Source organism: Pyrgilauda ruficollis, unplaced genomic scaffold (assembly GCF_017590135.1).
Source record: "Pyrgilauda ruficollis isolate IOZ18807 unplaced genomic scaffold, ASM1759013v1 scaffold22, whole genome shotgun sequence".
In the NCBI taxonomy this organism is placed as follows: Eukaryota; Metazoa; Chordata; class Aves; order Passeriformes; family Passeridae; genus Pyrgilauda; species Pyrgilauda ruficollis.
Window position 1 is genome coordinate 3,796,840 of NW_024521428.1, and position 19,134 is coordinate 3,815,973.

General features: G+C 41.2%; 1 protein-coding gene across 3 annotated transcripts; it reads left to right on the forward strand.

Moving 5' to 3' along the window:
• Positions 1-897: 897 nt before the first annotated feature.
• Positions 898-17,785, forward strand: CHST10 (carbohydrate sulfotransferase 10). Of its 3 annotated transcripts, XM_041468543.1 has the most exons (7): positions 1,620-1,701; positions 1,826-1,927; positions 5,862-5,994; positions 8,765-8,862; positions 11,573-11,807; positions 14,040-14,145; positions 16,015-17,785. In XM_041468543.1, exons 3-7 carry the CDS (start codon positions 5,895-5,897, stop codon positions 16,550-16,552), a joined length of 1,077 nt encoding a protein of 358 aa, XP_041324477.1. In that variant the 5' UTR covers positions 1,620-1,701; positions 1,826-1,927; positions 5,862-5,894; the 3' UTR covers positions 16,553-17,785. The 3 variants fall into 3 exon arrangements, with proteins under 3 accessions (XP_041324476.1, XP_041324478.1, XP_041324477.1); XM_041468542.1 differs by lacking the exons at positions 1,620-1,701; positions 1,826-1,927 and adding an exon at positions 898-1,221; XM_041468544.1 differs by lacking the exon at positions 1,826-1,927 and having other exon boundaries at positions 1,431-1,701.
• The last annotated feature ends 1,349 nt before the right edge of the window (positions 17,786-19,134 follow it).

Here is a 19,134-nt window from a genome sequence, read left to right on the forward strand (position 1 = left end):
TTGGAGCTGCTTTTTTTTGGAACTTCTTCTTTGAGTCTTCAGTTCATGAACCTGTTGGGCCAGAGAAGCAGTAGATTTTCCATCACATCTCCTCCTGTTTTCTTCACAATCACGCAGGAAGAACAACAGCTCAGCTCGTGGGGTGTACCTTCTCTCCCCATCTGGGGAACCACTGCGTTGGGCATTAGAACCTCTGACCTGTACTGCTGAGATTTGGAGAAAGCCCTCTTTAATCTCCTCCCTGAGTTTTTTGTGGTTCTCTTATCTTGTCTTCTAATTTTTGCAGACATGTTTTTACTGCTGCAATTCTGGCATGTGTTGGGCTATGTACAGCATCTGCATATGCTCGGAGCTTTGCTATATCAAGCACAGTCTCCTCACTGTCATCCTGCTTCATTATTGTTAAAGCAGAAGCATATTTTTGTGGGTTAAGTCGCACAAGTTTTCGCTACATCCACGTACACGGATGTACATGGTACCAAATCTGGATTTACAGTGTTTACGTCATTTGAGAAGAAAAATGGTGGAATCACCTTCTGAAGCGTTCAAAAACCATATGGATGTGACCCTCAGGGACGCGGTTTAGTGGTGCCCTTGGCAGTGCTGGGGGAACGGTTGGACTCAAAGATCCTAGAGGTTTTTTCCAATATAAATTCTTCAGTGATTTCCAGATACGTATATATATATATATATATATATATATTTAAACACGAACGTTAGTGACCTACGAAAGATATTTTAACAGTTAAAAACCCCTAACGTAACGACCCAAACACACGTATACAAGTGTACACCCGTGAGTCCGGCTGGAACGCCACGCTCGAGGGGAAGGAGGGAAGAGGCGGGGCGGGGAAGGAGGGCAGAGCTGCCCAGCCCGCCCTCTATTCCTCCCTCCCTCCCGCCTTCGGGCGGCCGGGTGCGGCGCTGCGTCTTCTCGGAGCCGAACCGGGCCGTCCCCGCGGCGGCCTTCACCTTCCTCCCCTTCCTGGTGGCTGGGCTGGGGCCTGCCCGCGGCCCCGGGAGGAGATGGAGGCGGCGGCGGCAGGGCCGGGCGGCGGCGGCAGCAGCTGAGCGGGGCCGGGGAGGCGCCGCCGCCGCCCGCAGCCGGGCGGGGGGATGCGCCGGCAGCCGGGGCCGCCCGAGCGGGCCGGCCGTGCCTCCGAGTGAGGCGGGACCCCGCCGCCGCGGGCCGGGGCTGCGGGCAGCGGCGCTGGAGGGCCGGTAAGCCGGGGAGGGGCCGGGCAGCGCCGCGGGGGGAGGCCAGGCGGCCGCTGGCCCCGGGCAGAGGCTCCTCCGGCACCCCGGGTCGGGCGGGGAAGCCAGCGGGCGCTGCATGTGCTGTCCGTCTCTGCCGGGTGAGGGCAAGCCCGCCCAGCTTCGTCGTCCTCCTCCAGAACGGGAAAAGTTGATATCTGTTCATCCTAGGTCCTTGCGCCTGGAGCCAGGCTGGGACTGGGGCTGGGCATTGCCTCGGCTCGTCCCCTGCCGGTCAGAGCACGGCCCTGTCCCCTCTTCTTGGCGGGGACCGCTCTGGTCTTACGGAATGATGAATGGAGCTCCCATGAAACCTGGACTCTGCCGTTCCCAGCTGTGAAGAGCGTGGGGTGCCCGCTGGAGTGGGAGCTGGTGTCTGTCAGACAGGGCACGGCGTGCGGAAGAGAGGCAGGGTCCCGGGCGCACGCCGGGCCTGCCCCGGCCGAGGTAGGTCCCGGGTGGGTCCCGCGGCCGGGGCCGAGGTGGGTCCCGGGTGGGTCCCGCGGCTGGGGCCGCGCTGCCGCCCTGGTCCTTGCTTCGCATCCCGCTGACAGGTGAACTGCGTGCGCAGGGAGCGCTCCGGGCCGCAGCGGGAGCTGGAAGAGCAGACACGCAGGCCTGTTAGTGCCCTCGGGAGGAGGCGAGCCTTAGGAAAGAACCAGCCTGTTACGATGTATGTTAGAACGTCAAGTAGCACCACGCAACTTGCCAAAGAAGCGTCTGTGATATATGTTAGTCTGAATTTTTTTTTAGGTAGAACAAACTGGCCAGATTTTCTTACCTGTAAAATGACACAAAGAAAGCATTGGTGAAAATGAATTAGGTTGTCCCAGTTAGGTGTTGCTTGGCCTTTCTTACAAGTTCCATTTCCAGTGACGTGTCATCATGCGCTGATGGGCAAGCAGTTGGGAGTTTGAGCCTCCTGGCGTGTCACTGCCATTGACGATGCGTGCAGGGACTGTCCTGCCAAGGAGCCCCTGTGCTAGCAGCATAAGCTGCAGAGCCAGAGACTGTGCACTGAGTTTTAATGCTGCTTACATCGTTCGCCCTTTGTCCTATCATTCACTTCAAGACAGCAGTCTTCTGCAAAGAATTAGTGTTTGTTCAGGCTAATCTGAGTGCTATGTGACCGTTTGCGTTTGTGGTAGCCCTGAGAGGGAAGGACAGAGGAATGGGTGGGGACAGGAGTTTTGAGATCTTGTGTTTCTAAAAAGTGTAGAATTGTAGTAAGAGGGAGAAACTAACCAGAAAGCTGTGTGTTTCATTGTGAGAAAATGGACTAAACCTTCAATATATTTCTTGCTTTTGTCTACTTGTAGAGAAAAACTGTGTTTTAGACAACCAGAAATAGAAGACTGTTTTGGAAACTGAAGGAGCCTTTTAAAGAGAAAAACCAGAAGCTAGTACATGTAATTTACTAGAAATAAGTGCAGAGATAAAATAGGAAATGCAATTGCCCTATGTGAAAACAATAAAAATATTAAGACAGAGAAACAACATAAACACATTATTTTTTTAAAATTACTGGTTGTTGCATTTAAGTCAGCATAATGGTTGAGGTATTCCTGTCTGTAACTTTGAATAGTTCTGCTTCGAGATCAGTGTTGAGCTGCTGATACAGATGTTGATACAGTACTTTAGGATGCTAGAAGTAACAGTGTAGTAACATCATAATTACATTATGACAGATCCTTTGACAAGACTCTTACATTCTTTAGTATGGTTGCAGATTTCATGTGCACATTAAAACAAAAGAGTAGACAAAACTGCTAAATGTTTTCCTCTCAGCTTCCACATCTTGAAGGGTAAAAGTGGTGGTTCTTATGGAGGGGGCTGCACTTCTGACCCCTTCCTGCTCTCTAAGCCCTGTCTTTAAGGTGAGAATTGTACCACTTGTAGGTGACTGGCTGAAATGCTCTCCTGTCCCTGCAGCACAGGACCTGGCAGCAGGGTCCTCTCTCCACTAACTGCATTTCAGGTCAGAGCACACAGGAACTGCATTTCCCATGCGATTTAACACAATTTCTTGGAAATCCAATACATAAATTACATAAGGGAATATAGATCAATAGTCCTTAATGAATGGTGTGCATCCATCACCATTATAGAAGTGGGCAGGCTAGCAGGGATGCTATGAACATTGGAGGCAGTTTTTACCCTGCTTTATGTAGGACAAATATACTGAGTTGGGCAGAGAGGTTTGGCCCAGACTTTTCATTATGCCTCTGAAAAGCCCATAGCTGATTGTTAGAGATTTTCCTCCTGCAGAGTGTTCTCTGCAAGCTTCTGTCAGTCTGTTGCATTCAGTGTTTTGAATGTTGAACAGTTCTCATGGTTTTAGCAGAGCTACCTAAAAAGTAAAAAATGTCATTGCTACAGTTCTGTGTTTTGATATCAGATCTGAATTTTTTCTTCCGTGAGAGCTGGAAATGAACGCAGTGTCTGAGAGTAAAGGTAACAAATCTCAGTGCTTAAGTGGAAGATGGTGCATTTCATGGCAGACTGAAAAATGAGGACCTTTGAGACCTGGTGGTTTTCAGCATGAATCTTAGAGCAGGCTTGCTCTAGTGCAGTGGTAGAATGGGAATAACTTTTGAACTACTTAGCTGAGAAGAGGCCAGTCTGATGGAATTCCTATGATATTTTTATTTCCTGGTCAACAGTTTTCCACATAATGAAGAATAAACATGTTTGGGATGTTACATGATCAGTTGTCAGCCAGAGAATTGCAGCAAAAAACAGGAGATGACAAACATTGTCTTAATGGAGGTTGCAGCACCTGTGGTTGTCCAAAAGACAGTTGATTCCTAGGTATGGTGTTTTTAGAACTACTTAAAAATGGACTCATGAAAGAAGAGGGGGGAGAGAAAGAAACTTTCAGAAGCCAAGCTGAGAAATGCCACACTGAGAAGATAAAAGTAGGCCTGAACACTGCCATCCTAGCTAATTTTTTTCCCTTTAACTGGAGATGTTCAGTTTTTTTCATCCTTTTACCCATTTTGCATACATCATTTGGGTCCCAAGTCTGTTTTGAACTGCTTGACTGCCTGCACAGGTTTTCAGCTTATCCTGAAGATGGTTCACTGCTGTCAGTATGGAGAGAATTCTTCCTGGAAACATTTTTATTGCTGGAAGGCAAAAGCTAGTTGGAAAAGCTCTGGCACCTGTAGCAGTAGTAGTTGCAAGTGGACATGCTGAAACAACATCAAAATCAGGCTTCTGTTATTGAAGCTTTGTGGGAATGAACAATGTGGAATACTGGTATATGACTGAGAAACTTAATAAACACTTCCTTAGAAGATTTTTTTGCATCATACTGGGAATGAGGGCGTTTCTTGTATTCCTTGGCAATTCACTTAAATGCCAGTATAGAAATTGTGACCACAAACCATGCAGACGTGACTCTCAATGAAGTTGCATGTGGCTACTTTAGGACTGAATTTGATCCTATTGCTAGTTATAGGATTGTTGTGAGGATGTCATTGCATGAGATTTTTGTATTAGATTCTCTTTGGTTAAATGCTTGCATGTTGTGTTGCATGTGTTCTCAAAAGGAAGCATTCACTCTTTTCATCACCTGAGTTCAGCCCCTCAGGTGTCTTATCTCTCCAGCAACAGTAGAGACAATAGTGCTATATTTTTGTAGGTTTTGGATGTGGGTTATTTTTTTATTTGCAGTGGAGCTTTCACAGATACCTGGTGTCCACCCCTGTGTGTATTGCCCATCAGAAGTTGGAAATTCAGCTAAAGATACAGCCTAAAATTTTCCATTTCTCTTAGTGGCTGGGAATGTCAATCTCTCTTATCATTGGTTTCCTTATATTTAATCTTACAGTCATAGGAAAAATATTATCAAGATAGCAGTTTCAAAAATCAGGATAGAACTGCGTGTATTCACTCAGCTCCTGTGGGTGGTTTCTTTGCACATTAAAGCTGCAGTCTCAATTGTTTGGGTAACCCTTCCTGCACTCCTGAGGAAGTTCTGTCTTTGAGGCTTACCTGCAGGGATAGAGCTACACGTAGTAGGCAGTGCTGCGAGGAAACTGAAAAATATTTGGCCAGCTTAAGCTTAGTGTTCCAGCTTGGTAGCTTCCAGCCTGTAATTTCTGTAGGCTGGGCAGGGGAAAAGTCTGTGTTATATGTCATAAGCTGACTTGGGAGAGCCAAGTACAGTGTTAATGTTACATCTACCACTTTCTTCACAGCTTTCTTCATTCTCCCTCTTCATTCTCCCTTCCTTTCCTGCAATGGGCTGTCTTGCTAAGCTGAATCAAAAAATAAACTTTTTTTTGAAAAAAATGGGGTTTTTCATCTATCTCCCCAAGCAGTCAGACAGACAGTGCTATTCCCAGCACAAGGAGGAGGGAGGAATGTGAGCACGGGTGAAGGAGTGAAGTCTTCCTTTGATACCAGCCAATGGTTCCATTGTCTCAGCTTTAATGTTGCTTAAAAATACGGCTGAATGGACAAAAAGTTAAATGTGGAATTTACCTCTATGTTTTATGACACACATCCATATTAAAGTTTTTTATTTTTGGTTATGGAAACTATTTTTTCTAAACTGTAACAAAAATAATTAATGCGTCAATCTTTTCTCTTTCAAACAGAAAGTGCCAACTTTATATGGCTCATCTGACAACATGCACCACCGGTGGCTGCTGCTAGCTGCATGCTTTTGGGTGATATTCATGTTCATGGTTGCTAGCAAGTTTATCACATTGACTTTTAAAGACCCAGATGGTAAGTTTAGCTTTAATGTTTGATGTGAAACAGAAAATTGAACAGTGCTTCACAAAAATACTCTTTTTCTATGAAAGTAGTTTTTGGCATGTTATCACTTCTTCAGTAGGACTGAGAACAGAACAACTAAATAACTGGAAGTGACAGTACTGATATTCAGTTCCATTTCTTGCTAGAAGTCTACACATTTAACATCACAGGAGATTTTTTTTGGTGGTTAAGAACAGAAGGGATTGTGTTTGGCAGTACTGTCTTGGCAGGTCTGTTTTTTCAAATACATTTAGTTTCAGTATCATGATCTACTAGGGGTAGAAGCTATGTGCAGAAACAGCAGAGCACTATTACCTGTTTAAAGTCAGAAGAGACTCAGAGGGTACTGAGGAGTTCATTTCACATGATTTTAGCTTTTGTCCTTTTGTCACTGCTTGTCTTGTGGCTGAGGCATTATGTAAAACTTGTGGAAAGTTTTGTTTCATTTGCAATGCACTTTGCCTAGCCGCCTCTGGCCTGCTTCTTGCATTCAGTTTTATCTCCTGCTATTTGACTTGTAAACAGCTTATAGGCTTTTGCTCAGCTTAAGTAGCTGAGATGTTATTAAGATGATGAGGAATTTAAGCCATTTGATGACACCACGCAGCATGTTACTTTTGTGTCTGCTGGGGAGCTGCTCTTACAAAGCCACCCTACAGAGAGTTTTGGGTGAAGGTGATGATAGGACTTTGAGTCTTAAGAGATCTGTTTTTGCATCTTCCTAAGACATGCAAAAAATATGTAAGTTTTGAAGCATTGACACTTGTGCCGTGTTTTTCAATAACTTGATAATGGATAAATACATTAGGTGTACCTTTATAAATAATATGCATCTATGTGAAGATTTATTCAGCAAGTCTTACAGGGGAGAAATGTAGACTAACACAGCTGTTCTGTCCTGGTACATCTGCAAATCAGCTAGTCCTATGTTAGGTAGTTACATCTTCCAGTATTTCACTCTATGCCAACTCTTGTTTCCCAGGTGTTCTTTGGGTGTTTCTTTTCATCAGAATTTGTCAGGAAAATTAAAATGTAGTTTAAAAAAATAGTTAGAACATAGCCTTTGCATTTATTTGCTTTTTATTATCTTGGCTTGCCAAGTTTTTTCTCTTTTTTTTTTTTTTTCCTATGCTGAATCTTCAACTCCTTTTGAATAGTTCTCTGAGCAGATGATCCATAATTTCTTAAGCTTGTCTTGCAAAGGCATGACTATAGTTAAATGTATATATGTGTTGGAGTGTTTGTAATAAAACTAATTAAAGGAAATACTTTGAATATACCAACAGAATTTTGGAGGAAGTCCAAACAGGATGGCAAATCCTGGAAAAGCTCTTCTAGACTTAATATGACTTGTCAGAATTTTTCTTATTTGGATGCGTCTTCCTAGCAGATGGAATAAAACCATCAGATGCTCTATGAATCAATGTTCTTTTGTTTAAGCCTTTTACTGATGTCTTGGGTGCATGAGCAATAGGAACTTCTTAAGGACCAAGTGTCTGTCCATCTTTCCTAGTAGCATCTACAGGCATGCTTTTACACAATGACAGTGGAAAAATAGTTTAGCTGCTCTTTCACTGAATCAGATTACTTGTATTTTACAGAAGAACACCACGAAGCAAGTCTGTGCACAGCAACAATTACAGTTTCTGAATGCTTGAATGCTTACATTGCTTTCAGTTTTAACTTGCTTTTCCGTGCATGCCCTTTGTTAAAATCCAGTGTAGGCAGAATAGAGTACTCCCTGAAGAAAAGGACAGTGCACACGCTTTCTCAGCCATGAAACAGTAAGCCTCTGTGGATGCAGATGAGGCAACATTATTCATAGAAGAATCTATATGAAAAGAAAAGTAATCCAATATGAATGGAAATAAATTTTCAGGGAGAAAACATGTTCTTTTTGCTTTGTAGTTAGGGAAAGCTGCTTCAGATTTTTTTTTTGTTTTGTTTTTCTGCACTGTGTAGACTAAAGCTAAAACCTTGTGTTATTTTTTGGTTTTTCTGTACCATACTAAATGCAAAAGATGAAAAGGGTTCTTCCTTACATGCTTTAATTTGGTCTCAAACTATTAGCTGTCCTAAAATCACTAAAAAAGAAAAAGAGTATCAGCTGAGTTTGTTGTTGTGAGAATCTCTGAGGAAGGCCATTGGTCCAGTAATAGAGGAAGAGGGGATCTTTATTTATTGTTGATTATAGGTGCTTACTTAGAGTACCACAGAAATAAAAGGGTGTCCATAACAACACTTTCCTTCTTGTATGTTTAATAGTCTACGAAAGAAGAAACATTTTTACTAGTATAAGGGGAGAGAGGAACCTGATAGATTTAAGTTTTTTGTTTGGAGGTGCTTTGACAAGTTCGTTGAAAAATAAAAATTATGCACGAGTCCATATAGTTATACCAAATTATTTTTCAACTGAGGTATTTGGATTCAAGACTTTGATGTCTCTGCACGCTTTTTAGAAAAAAAACCAAAGAAAACAACCAAAAAAACCAAGTAAAATATAATGGGTATGTTTCTTTGATAAAACTCAAATGAAGTTGCATCCAAAATTCCCAGAGTACATCCTTTAAAATATTCATAGTCTATGTCTGTCTTGTCTAGTACTTTGCCATGTAGAAACAAATCCTAGTGTTTTGTAAGGTCAATACAGAAAGTGAAGTTGATGTGTTTTAGTTGTAAAGCAGAAATAGTTGCTTTCCCCTCACCGTCTGTAATGCTGTTATCTCTCTCCCTTCTTTAGGCTATGGTGCCAAGCAAGAGCCATTGATTCTGACAGCTGTGACAAAAGTGGAGGAGGTACATGTGCCAGAGGAAAAACATTGGCCAGAGGAATTCCAGGTGCATACTGTTGAGATAAGGGTTATATGTATTAAAGAGTAGAAGAAAAGAAGAGATTAAGGAAGGGCTTCCTGTTGTTAAGATGAATTGCTAGACAGGAATTATTTATTCAGGCTGTTCTATTTAGATAGAGCCGACAGAATTCATTTTAACTTCACAAAGCTGGTTTGTTACAGTAATCTGCTGTCTTGTTTCATCTGAATGATTCAACTTAATGTGTTTCCATTTCTAGGAGAAAATTGTTACAGTACTCCTTTATCAAGTCAGGACAGTTGTTTTTGTTAGCCTTTTTAATGTAACGGCCCAGTTTTGGATTAGTTGTGTTCTGTCTTGCCATAGCGATCAGGTTTGTGGTTGTTGAGGGCAAACCAGTGTCTGCTCTATTCTCTTAGATTTCTGCCCAATCTCTCTACTTCTTTTTATCACTGTCAATTTCTTCTTCATATTTTGTGCTCTTTGTGTTTCACATTTCAGCATTTTTCCAAAGTAGAACATGAACACAATGGTAGTCAATACCACTTGATCTTTTAGATGCACAGCTCTGTGCTTTCAGCAAATTGACAATGAAACTATGAAAATCCTTTATACAAATGTAAATTTGAGGCCAGTTTCAGAGTGCGCTAAATCAAATTTGTTTTCTTTTTTTGCATTAGCACATTAGTCATCTTATGTTTAAAGTATTTTTGTGATGTACATGTAAGGTAGGTTAGCTGTATAAACACGGATCTTTTTATTTTCATTTTGCAAAAGCACAAAATTTAAGTTACCTTCAAAATACTTGGGAAAAACACTTTGTTCAGTGGAAGGTAGATATGTATAAAGAGTTTTAATAGCTTTCTTTACTAGTATGGAAGAGAATAATAAGGTTTCTGGATCTAAAACAATTCCCTCTTGACTTCCTGACAGCGTGAAATGTAGACTAACAACATTAATTTTTGTTACCTGCAGAAAGAATTGTTTGGACAGATAAAATAGTCTGACAGACAGTTCAGATTACATTCTGAGCAGGGGATATTTGAGAAGAGTAACAAACAGAAAAAGCAGAATTTTTTTATTTCCTTATGAAAGGTTGGGACAAAAAGTAAAATAATTCCTTTTTCATCTGTTGCTTGGACACTGTACCTAAAGTCATAGAATCACAGAATGGTTTGAGTTGGAAGGGACTGTTGAAGATCATCTAGTTCCAAGCCCTCTGCCATGGACAGGGACACCTTTCATTAGCCCAGATTGCTCAGAGCCCCATCCAACCTGGCCTTGAACATTTCTAGGGTGGGCCATCCACAGCTGCTCTGGGTAGCAGGTTCCAGTGCCTGACCACTCTCATAGGAAAAAAATTCCTTCCTAATGTCTAAACCTATTTTTTTTTTCAGTAGAAAATCATTACCCCTGTCTTGTCACTGCAGTCCCTGGTAAAAAGTCTGTCTTTCTTACAAACCTCTTGTGAGCATTGAAAGGCTGCAGTGGGGTGTTCCTGGAGCCTTTTCTTCCCCAGGCTGAACTGCCACAGCTGTGTCAGCCTGTCTTCATAGGAGAGGTGCTCCATCTTGGACCATCTTCACGGCCTCCTCTGGACCTTCCCTTAACAGGTCCATGTGTTTCCTGTGCTGGGGCCCCAGGGCTGCATGCGGCACTCCAGGTGGCAGTAGAGCAGAGTACAGGGGGAGAGTCACCTCCTTTGACCTGCTGGCCACTGTGCTTTTTTGATGCAGTCCAGGGTGCAGTTGGCTTTCTGGGCTGCAAGTACACATTGCCAGCTCACATCCAGTTTTTCACTCATCGGTATCCCCAAGTCCTTGGCAGGGTTGGTCTCAATCATTTCATCCCCTAGTCTGTATTGATATTGGGGATTGCCATTCAGTTAGTGGAAAAGTGAAAATTTGTCAGTAGAAATTTAAACTTTCCTATAACCTCTTAATTAGAGAAACTCCTTTTTCCTCTCACTCCACTAGTTGTGAGGCAAAAGGTGGTTGTGGTTCCTTTCTTAGTCTCAGAAAAATGAGACATGTGAAACAGCTCATCCACTTTTGGGTGAAAGGTATCCTGATACTTCTTTTATTTGTCACACTGATGCTCATTGTTCACATTTTTATTTACCTGATTTTATTTCAGCTTGGATAAATGGAAACACAAGATGCCTACAGGTGCTAGAAAACAACACAACAATACAGAACTTTTATCCCAATTTTTTTTCCCAGCCAGATGGGTCACAAAATATTCTGAGTTGGAAGGGATCCACAAGGATCATAGAGTCCAACTCTTAGTCTGCGCAGGATGTCCCCAAGAATCACACCATGGGTCAGCCCTACCTTCTCAGAGCATAAAGCATAATTTATATTGGAATTCCTGTCCTAACCTCTCAGAAGCTTTCTTACAGGTTGTTGAAACTCTGTGTGAGTTTCAGTATTTGATCAAGGCATGTTTTATCCACACAGATAATGCTCTGCTGCTGTGCAGCAGACTTAAATTGTTGTATGGAGAAGTTCTTACTACTGTATATACTACCATGTAATGTCTTAAGAGCTGAACCAAAGTACAGCAGCAGCACAGGAAGCAAACTGTTGGCTACTCCTTTAGTTAATACGAAGCAATGTTTTAATCTGGGAGTCATTAGGGTGCATAGTTTGGGGATTTTTAAACTTCATAATTTGATCTGAAAACTAAAGTCTTTAACTTTTTTTTTTTTTTTCTTTCTCCTCTGCATTTCATAAAGCCAACTGGAAAAGCTTTTTCAGGAAATCTGATCCGCCAACCCCTGGTTCATATGGAAAGACTTGAGCTTCTCAGGAATGTCTGCAGAGACACTACATTGAGAGATCTCTCTCATACTGCAGTTTCCAAATTTGTGTTGGACAGAATATTTGTGTGTGACAAGCACAAGATCCTGTTTTGTCAGACGCCAAAAGTGGGCAACACTCAGTGGAAAAAAGTCTTGATCGTTTTAAATGGTATCTACTTTTCTGTGGGTGTGTGGGTTTCTTTGAGGAGGAGGAGGAAATGGAATTGCTCTGACTGGGTCAACTGAAAAGGATTCTTTCTGCATTTCTGTACACTGATACTTAATTTCAACTTTTAATTTATCACAGGTGTTTCTAGTCCTTTCAAAACATCCTCTTAAAATTCGATCTCTTCTTTCTGTAAAAATAAGTATAGTTATTACTTGGCTCTAAAGTTATTTGAGTCATGACAGAGTACCCATATGCATGTGGTAGGTAGGTTTCTTGTCTTTGAAGGGGTGCACTAATTTGTAGAATTTGAAAGTGTATTTGAAAGGTATTACTAAGTGACAGTAATGTGAAATTTCTGGCTAAAGGCCAGTGACTTTTAACTAGAGATTTTAGCCATGAAGAAAGCCAGTTAAACTTGTCAGCTCCTCTTGGTCTGTCTTGCTGAAATCTTTTGTGTGTTCTATCACTGAACCACATTAAGAGTTACGCAGATTCTGAGGTGCTTAACACAATAGTTTGGTCACCAAATGTATATTATAAAAGATGGTGAAAGAAGGAATAAAGGGGCAAGTGTGTTTGAAAAATTAGCAAATGAGCTGTGTCCCTCAGCAAAGATTTTCTAGCAAGCAGTACTAGCATTAAAAACTTTAATGTTAATTTCATCCTTGATCTATGGATGTGAGCTAAAAATCTAGCAGATATTCCCATACCTATGTGTGTGCATGTTTCTTAATACCTATGAAAGCCACACTCAAAGTACTAAATATGGAACTATATGAGGGCATTGGAAGTACCTGCTCTTAGCAGCACTTGAGAGATAACATGCAAAGAATGCCTCAGGATGGGCAGGCATGTATGGGCTATGCTGAGTGGAGGATAACTCATGTCTTAACAGCAGGGAACTTTTCACCTTGAGTTTCCTAGTTCTGTCATGTTGGATAATGGTAGAAAATTGCTTTCCGTTGCTTCCACACTGGTCTCTTTTGCCTTAAGCTGCCAGTTCACTGGTATCTGCTGATGAAGGCTACTGCTGTGGTTGACCTAACTTTCTCCTCTTTTGGTAGTCTCAGAAGGCAGAGCTGATACTTGAGGGGGAATAATTTATGCCCAATACCTAAATGGTATTTGGAGGCTCAGGAGGGGGAATGCAGCTGTGGCACTGTGGGGGAGCTAACTCTGCTATTTCTTGTACTGACTGTGTTCTCTGAATGAGTGCAAGGTATTGGTTTCTGAGGCTGTCTCATCTATTGTCCACATATGATTCATCTATGGTACCAAAAATACAACTGAAATCCTGAAACTGATAAAATACAACCCCAGTCCCCACCCCTCACCCCTGCCCCCTCCAGGAAAAAAAAAAAAGTTTGGAAAACTGAGCAGCTGAGTGGTGTGTATTATTCACTTCAGTTCTGGAAACAAGAAGGCTGTGAGGCTTTCACTTAACAGGCTTGTTTTGTAGCCCGCTGTGCTTGTTGCAGGTTGATATTCTGAAACGATGCTGTTGTGTGAAGGCTTATGCCTAAAGCCCAGGGGACCACATGAGATGTTTCTCAAGGTCATAAAACCTTCCAGGATCAGGATACTAAAATGAACACAGCAGAGTTGTGACGTTATTTTTTTTGTCAGCTCATGTGCTTGCAGAAATGAGTATCTGGAGACTTGTGTTGTTAATTTTAGTGCCTTTTAATCTGTGGAGTATTCTCTGATTGGAATTTTTGTTTCATCACAGCATACTTGTTAAAAAGACTTTATGGATCCTTAAAGCAAAGTACTTTTGCATTGAAGCAGTTCCAAAAGCAGCTCATAGCATTTATTTTTGTTGGTGGTTGAAACTCAGCCAAAAAGAGGGTTCCTTCTTCTGAGTTAATCCTGAAAGTCTTCCTTCATTTGTATGTGCAGGTAGAGGAAAAGAGAATGGGGACAGTGACATGTGAGGAGTTACAGGCTTAGACATAATTGCTGATGAGATTTGCGTAATATGCTTTTCTGAGAATTTTTGGGCCATTTGGTCTTGGACCGTGATGTCACGTACGCTGAAGAATTTTAACAGTTTTCAGCTTTGCAGTCAGAATCTCTCATAATTTCACAGTTTTAAACATACTAACTTTAAACAGTAAAAATAAAGGAAAGAGAAAGACATGAAACTGTCAGCCAAAGGCATGCATGCTTGCTTATACTCACTGTTTTTTTCCCTTGAATGAATCATTTGCTCTCTCATTTTGATTTGTCCAGGAGCATTTTCTTCCATAGAAGAGATCCCAGAAAACATTGTACATGATCATGAGAAGAATGGCCTTCCACGCTTGTCCTCTTTCAGTGACTCTGAAATTAAAAAACGGTGAGTGGCCCTGCCAGTGAGTGTGGAGGGGTTTGAGGTCAATGGTGTTATGAGCAATCAGGGGTACAGCTGAAGTCCGTGTCTGAAACTGAGGGCAGCAGGATTTCTGCTCCACCACTTGTATATGGCACAATTCTGTTATCCTCACAGATGTTGCTGTATCTGCCTTCCTCCTGGCTTTGAAAGAGAGCACCAGTGTAATCAGTGATATAGTTAGGTGAGCCAACCAACTCCCTGGGATATAAGGTTTCTGTAATTCAATGCCTACCTAGTTGTTAGATAGCTGACCTTCAGAACCAAAGGTTTAATTGGACAGCCCATCCATGTCTCATATGATAAATCTTACTGCCTACAGGCAAGATTGTCATTGCAGCAGACTTACTTACTAGGATTGAGCTGGTTAGGTTTAAATTGTTAGTGCTTCTTAGCCCCAGAATATTTTCCATTCAGCTGAACCACTTTGTTTTCCTGTTTAAGTGCTTCTGGTTATTTTCAGAGCCAAAAAATACTCTGCAATAGAACTTCTACATTACTTTGGCTAGATTTTTAACTGTGCCTGCTCTCATCTCTGTTAGAGCCTATGCCATATATAATCCCTGTAAGGCGTGGCAACATGGAGAAAATAGGACATAGGATGACAGTGGACACGTGTAAGCCTGTTCTTGCATGGGTTTGTGTGCATTACACCATTCTGAAAAGTCAGCCCTTTATACATGTGTCATGTGTTAGTAGAGCTCAGCCCAAGGGTTTTTGTTGCATTCAGTGGCACAAGGACATTTATCACAGTTGTGCCTGTAGAACTGGGGTCACTTAATTGTGTTCATACTGTACGAAGGAAAATACGGTCACTGCATTCTTGAGAACATGGATCTGCTTCCCTCCCTGTGAGCAGCCTTGCAGAAAGGAACTGTTCACCTGGGGGTAAGCTCTAGTTAGGATACATGAAGTTGAATCCATTATTGCTTGGGTTGCTGCGTTCTGCTCAGCATGGAAGCTATGCTGGAGGTGTATAACATGGGTTCGGTTTGGATCTGAAATTACCAGCGTTTTCAGTGTGGAAAGCAGGATGGTGTGGATCTCTTGACTCAGTTTGCTGACCTCTATCTAGCCCTGCCTGGCTAGGAGTAAGTCAGGAGTATCTGAAGTATGATGCAAGTGGTGTACAGGCTGAGGAGTCTATCCACATCCAGTCCACCCATCCTCATTTCAGTGAGGACTGGGCTCTCAATCTCTTTTCTTAGCTATTTCTTGAAATAAACTTTGTTTTCAATTTACTCCTCCTACAGATAATCTGATTACAGAATGTTGCATATTACAGTATCACAGTAATACATTAAATTCTGTAACTGTGGTCTCATTTTCAGTGGTGCTCTCAGCCGTTATTGAAAGCATGACGAAACATCAAAATAAAATACTATTCTTAACTTCTTTGTACTTAAGCAGCAATTTATCTAACTACCTGCCAGTGAAAAATGCCGCCTTCTATATGCATTTAGCTGCACCAATGCACTTTTCTCCATGTCCTTAAGTATTTTGGTTTTTTTGAGCTTGATCACATGACATTACAAATATCTTTAACTTGGAGCTCTCAGTGTCTTTTGTCTCCTGTTTATTATGGATTGAGATAAGCTAAACTCCTCCAGTTTGAATAATATGTGAAAACTAGGATTAACCATTTCTTCTTTGTCCTGTATGTAAAAACTGCTAGTAAGAAGACAGAAATTGTATTTTGTTCTATTGATTATAATATTGATGCAAGTGCTCTAAGATTCATGTTGCTGAGTGTGTGGTCAGAGTTCATGTACATTTTGTAAGTATATAAGTTAAGCATTTTCCTTAATTATTTAATTTTTTTCTTCCTCTGTTTAGACTGAATTTATACTTCAAGTTTTTTATTGTTAGAGATCCATTTGAAAGACTTATTTCTGCGTTTAAGGACAAGTTTGTGCACAATCCTCGGTTTGAACCTTGGTACCGGCATGAAATTGCTCCCGGCATCATTCGTAAGTACAGGAAGAATCGCACAGAGACCAAAGGGCTGCAGTTTGAGGATTTTGTGCGCTACCTGGGGGACCCTAATCACCGATGGCTGGATGTTCAGTTTGGTGACCACATCATTCACTGGGTAACATATGTGGAACTTTGTGCTCCCTGTGAAATCACGTACAGTGTGATCGGACACCACGAAACCCTGGAGGACGATGCTCCGTATATCTTGAAAGCAGCTGGCATAGACCACTTGGTATCGTACCCCACAATCCCACCAGGCATAACAGTGTACAACAGAACAAAAGTAGAGCGGTATTTTTCAGGAATTAGCAAGAGAGACATAAGACGCCTCTATGCACGATTTGAAGGCGATTTTAAACTCTTTGGTTATCGTGAGCCTGATTTCTTGCTTAACTGACACCTGGGATAAGATCTGAAAAAGTGTCTCATGGATTAATCTAAACCTGTGTGAATACCAGCTGCAACACTGGCAGAGCTGAGAATGACCATTTGTTTTCTAGCTTTTTGACGTTGCTTCACTTTTCAGTGAAATATATTTGTCATATGAACAACTAGGGACTTATAGCTGTTGTTTCCTGACCATGTTTTCAGCGCGTTATTGCAATCTGTTAGGAATTATGTCTCTGTTATCAAAAATACAGAATTTGACTTCTCCCCTCTTCCCTCCAGGAAAAAAGAGGGAGAACAAATGGGCTACGATCTTCCTCCCCTCCCAGACAGAATGCCATTTTTGAAATGTTAAGTATTTGTAAAGGTGGCAATTTCACTGTAGGTTAACCCTGACATGTGGGTAAACATAATGATTCCTCCTCATGAGAAAGTCATGTAGTCTCCCATGAGTTTTGTAAATCAGAGGCCAGTACAAGACTAGAAATTAATTAAATGCTTGACAAATGTAGCCATCTAGGTTCTGTCATGTGACTGCTGCAATAACGCTGATCTAATCCCATTCTTGTTTGTCAAAAAATGAACCTAATTAGACAGAAGCTTTTAGGGATGTACAAAAATGAACTGGTTCCACATCCCAATTGTCTCTGTATTTTTGTCAAGTGTTTACTGTATTTACTACTAGTGTATTGAGCCTCATAATTCTACTTTTGATTTTCAAGAGATTATTTAACTCCTGGCTATGTAAGTTATGTGAGAACACCAGCTGCAAGTGGAGCATAGAAGAAATATGAAACTGGTAAGGAAAATTAATTTAAGGTATCAGTTGTATTTGTGGGAGCATATATAATAATCACAAGATGCTCTCATGCAATTTAACTTGTCTTTTCTTCTAACAGTTAAGATTAATAAAGAAGTTACAAAAGCAAGATGTCATATTAAAGAGCTGCTTACTTGGATTAAAGGTCCACCTTTTTCTTGTATCCAGCCTTGTTCTTATATCCAGTACCTCAGAGAATGGAAAGTTTATCCCCCTCTGAAAATTCATCTCCCTACTGCTAAAGGAGAGAAGACAAGATGAATCCCTGATTTTTCCAGTGATTCACTGCCACAGTGTCCCAAGTCAAAAATTACTAATATTTATGTTACTGATCTGGTAAATCAGCTATTTGCCAAAAGTTTAAATGTTGCCTAAATTTGTGTACCCATTTTATGCGTTAAAAAAAAAAAAAAAATAACTGAATTGGGTGGATGCAGTCATCATATTTGCTTTTGCTTGTATTTTGTCTTATAAAGAGCAGTCTCTTGTCTGAGTTCACCAGCAATAAAAATCAGTGTGCTGCTAGAGGAGAGATAGACCAAATATCTGAAATACAGGAATTGCTCTGTCATAGTGAGCATGTGAACTGTATTTTTTAAATCATAGTCCCAAAAGATTTATTTTCAGATCAGCATAATGTTGCTGGCTAGAAACACTAATGATGGCCAGTGCTATGGAATCTGTTTTTAAATCCAGATCCAAATCCACATCAAAAACTGTATGTTTTTGATAGCTTTCTGTATTGACACAAGGCAGCATCTTGCACTTGTGTAAAAGGAAAGCTGTGCCAAGCTGACATGTGGTGCTACCCACAAACAGGAAGCCCTCTTGTCGGTGGAAGTGATTTCAGAAAGATCTCAACAGATGAACTGAAATAAAGGAGACTCATTAACTGGGCATTGTTAGCAAGAGAATAATCCAGAGTGGCAAACTTGGAAGGTAGGATATTCTTTCAGATTGGTTTGTTTTGGTTTTTTTAACAATTACAGTGCCCTAACTTGTTAGTTCTTAACCAATGATAAAAAGATGTTAACAGCTCCAGGTTTTTCTGTGGTTTTCTTAATATGGAAACTTAGCAAAATGCACTGATAAATGCATTTTGGAGCTAATAACCTGATTGATTACCTTGCTGCCAGTTTGAAATGTAACAGTAAATAATGTATAGTAAATTCAGGCCTTAAAGTTCAATAAAGTAGAATTGTTTTTCCTCTGAAAGTGTAAGCTACTGATCACACAGAAGGCCAATGTATGTTTTTCTTTTTCTTGGTAAATTACTTAATGTATTGCTTGCTTAAAAATTGCCAGATGAAAAGTGCTACATAAATATTAAGTAATAATATTTTTTTCTGATAGCTTTCTCTGCATTGAGTTCTGAGTTCTGAACAGAGCTACGGACTGACCTAGGCAGAGGTGTATAATCCTCTCCCATCTCTATGTTCCCATGCTTTTCAGGCTGGAACTGGAATGCATGTTATCATTTCTTCAATTCAAATGCAAAGTTTCTCCATTCAGTTATATGTTCCTGAACTAGATTTTCTTTCTAGAAGCGTGAGTTTTTTCCTTACGTGGCTGAAGTAACAGCGGTGCAATTTTGGTACGTCTCTTGAGGAAACTGGTATACCATGATGGTCCTTGGCAGAGTGTAGTAGGGCTCTCCTTAAATTGGTGCAGTGCAGGCAGGACAGTTGTAGTGTGTTGTGTTAAGGAGGAGGCTCTTGCCCCGCCAGTTATGATAAATTAAATGCTTGTGGTTTGTTTCAGCTTGATTGTAC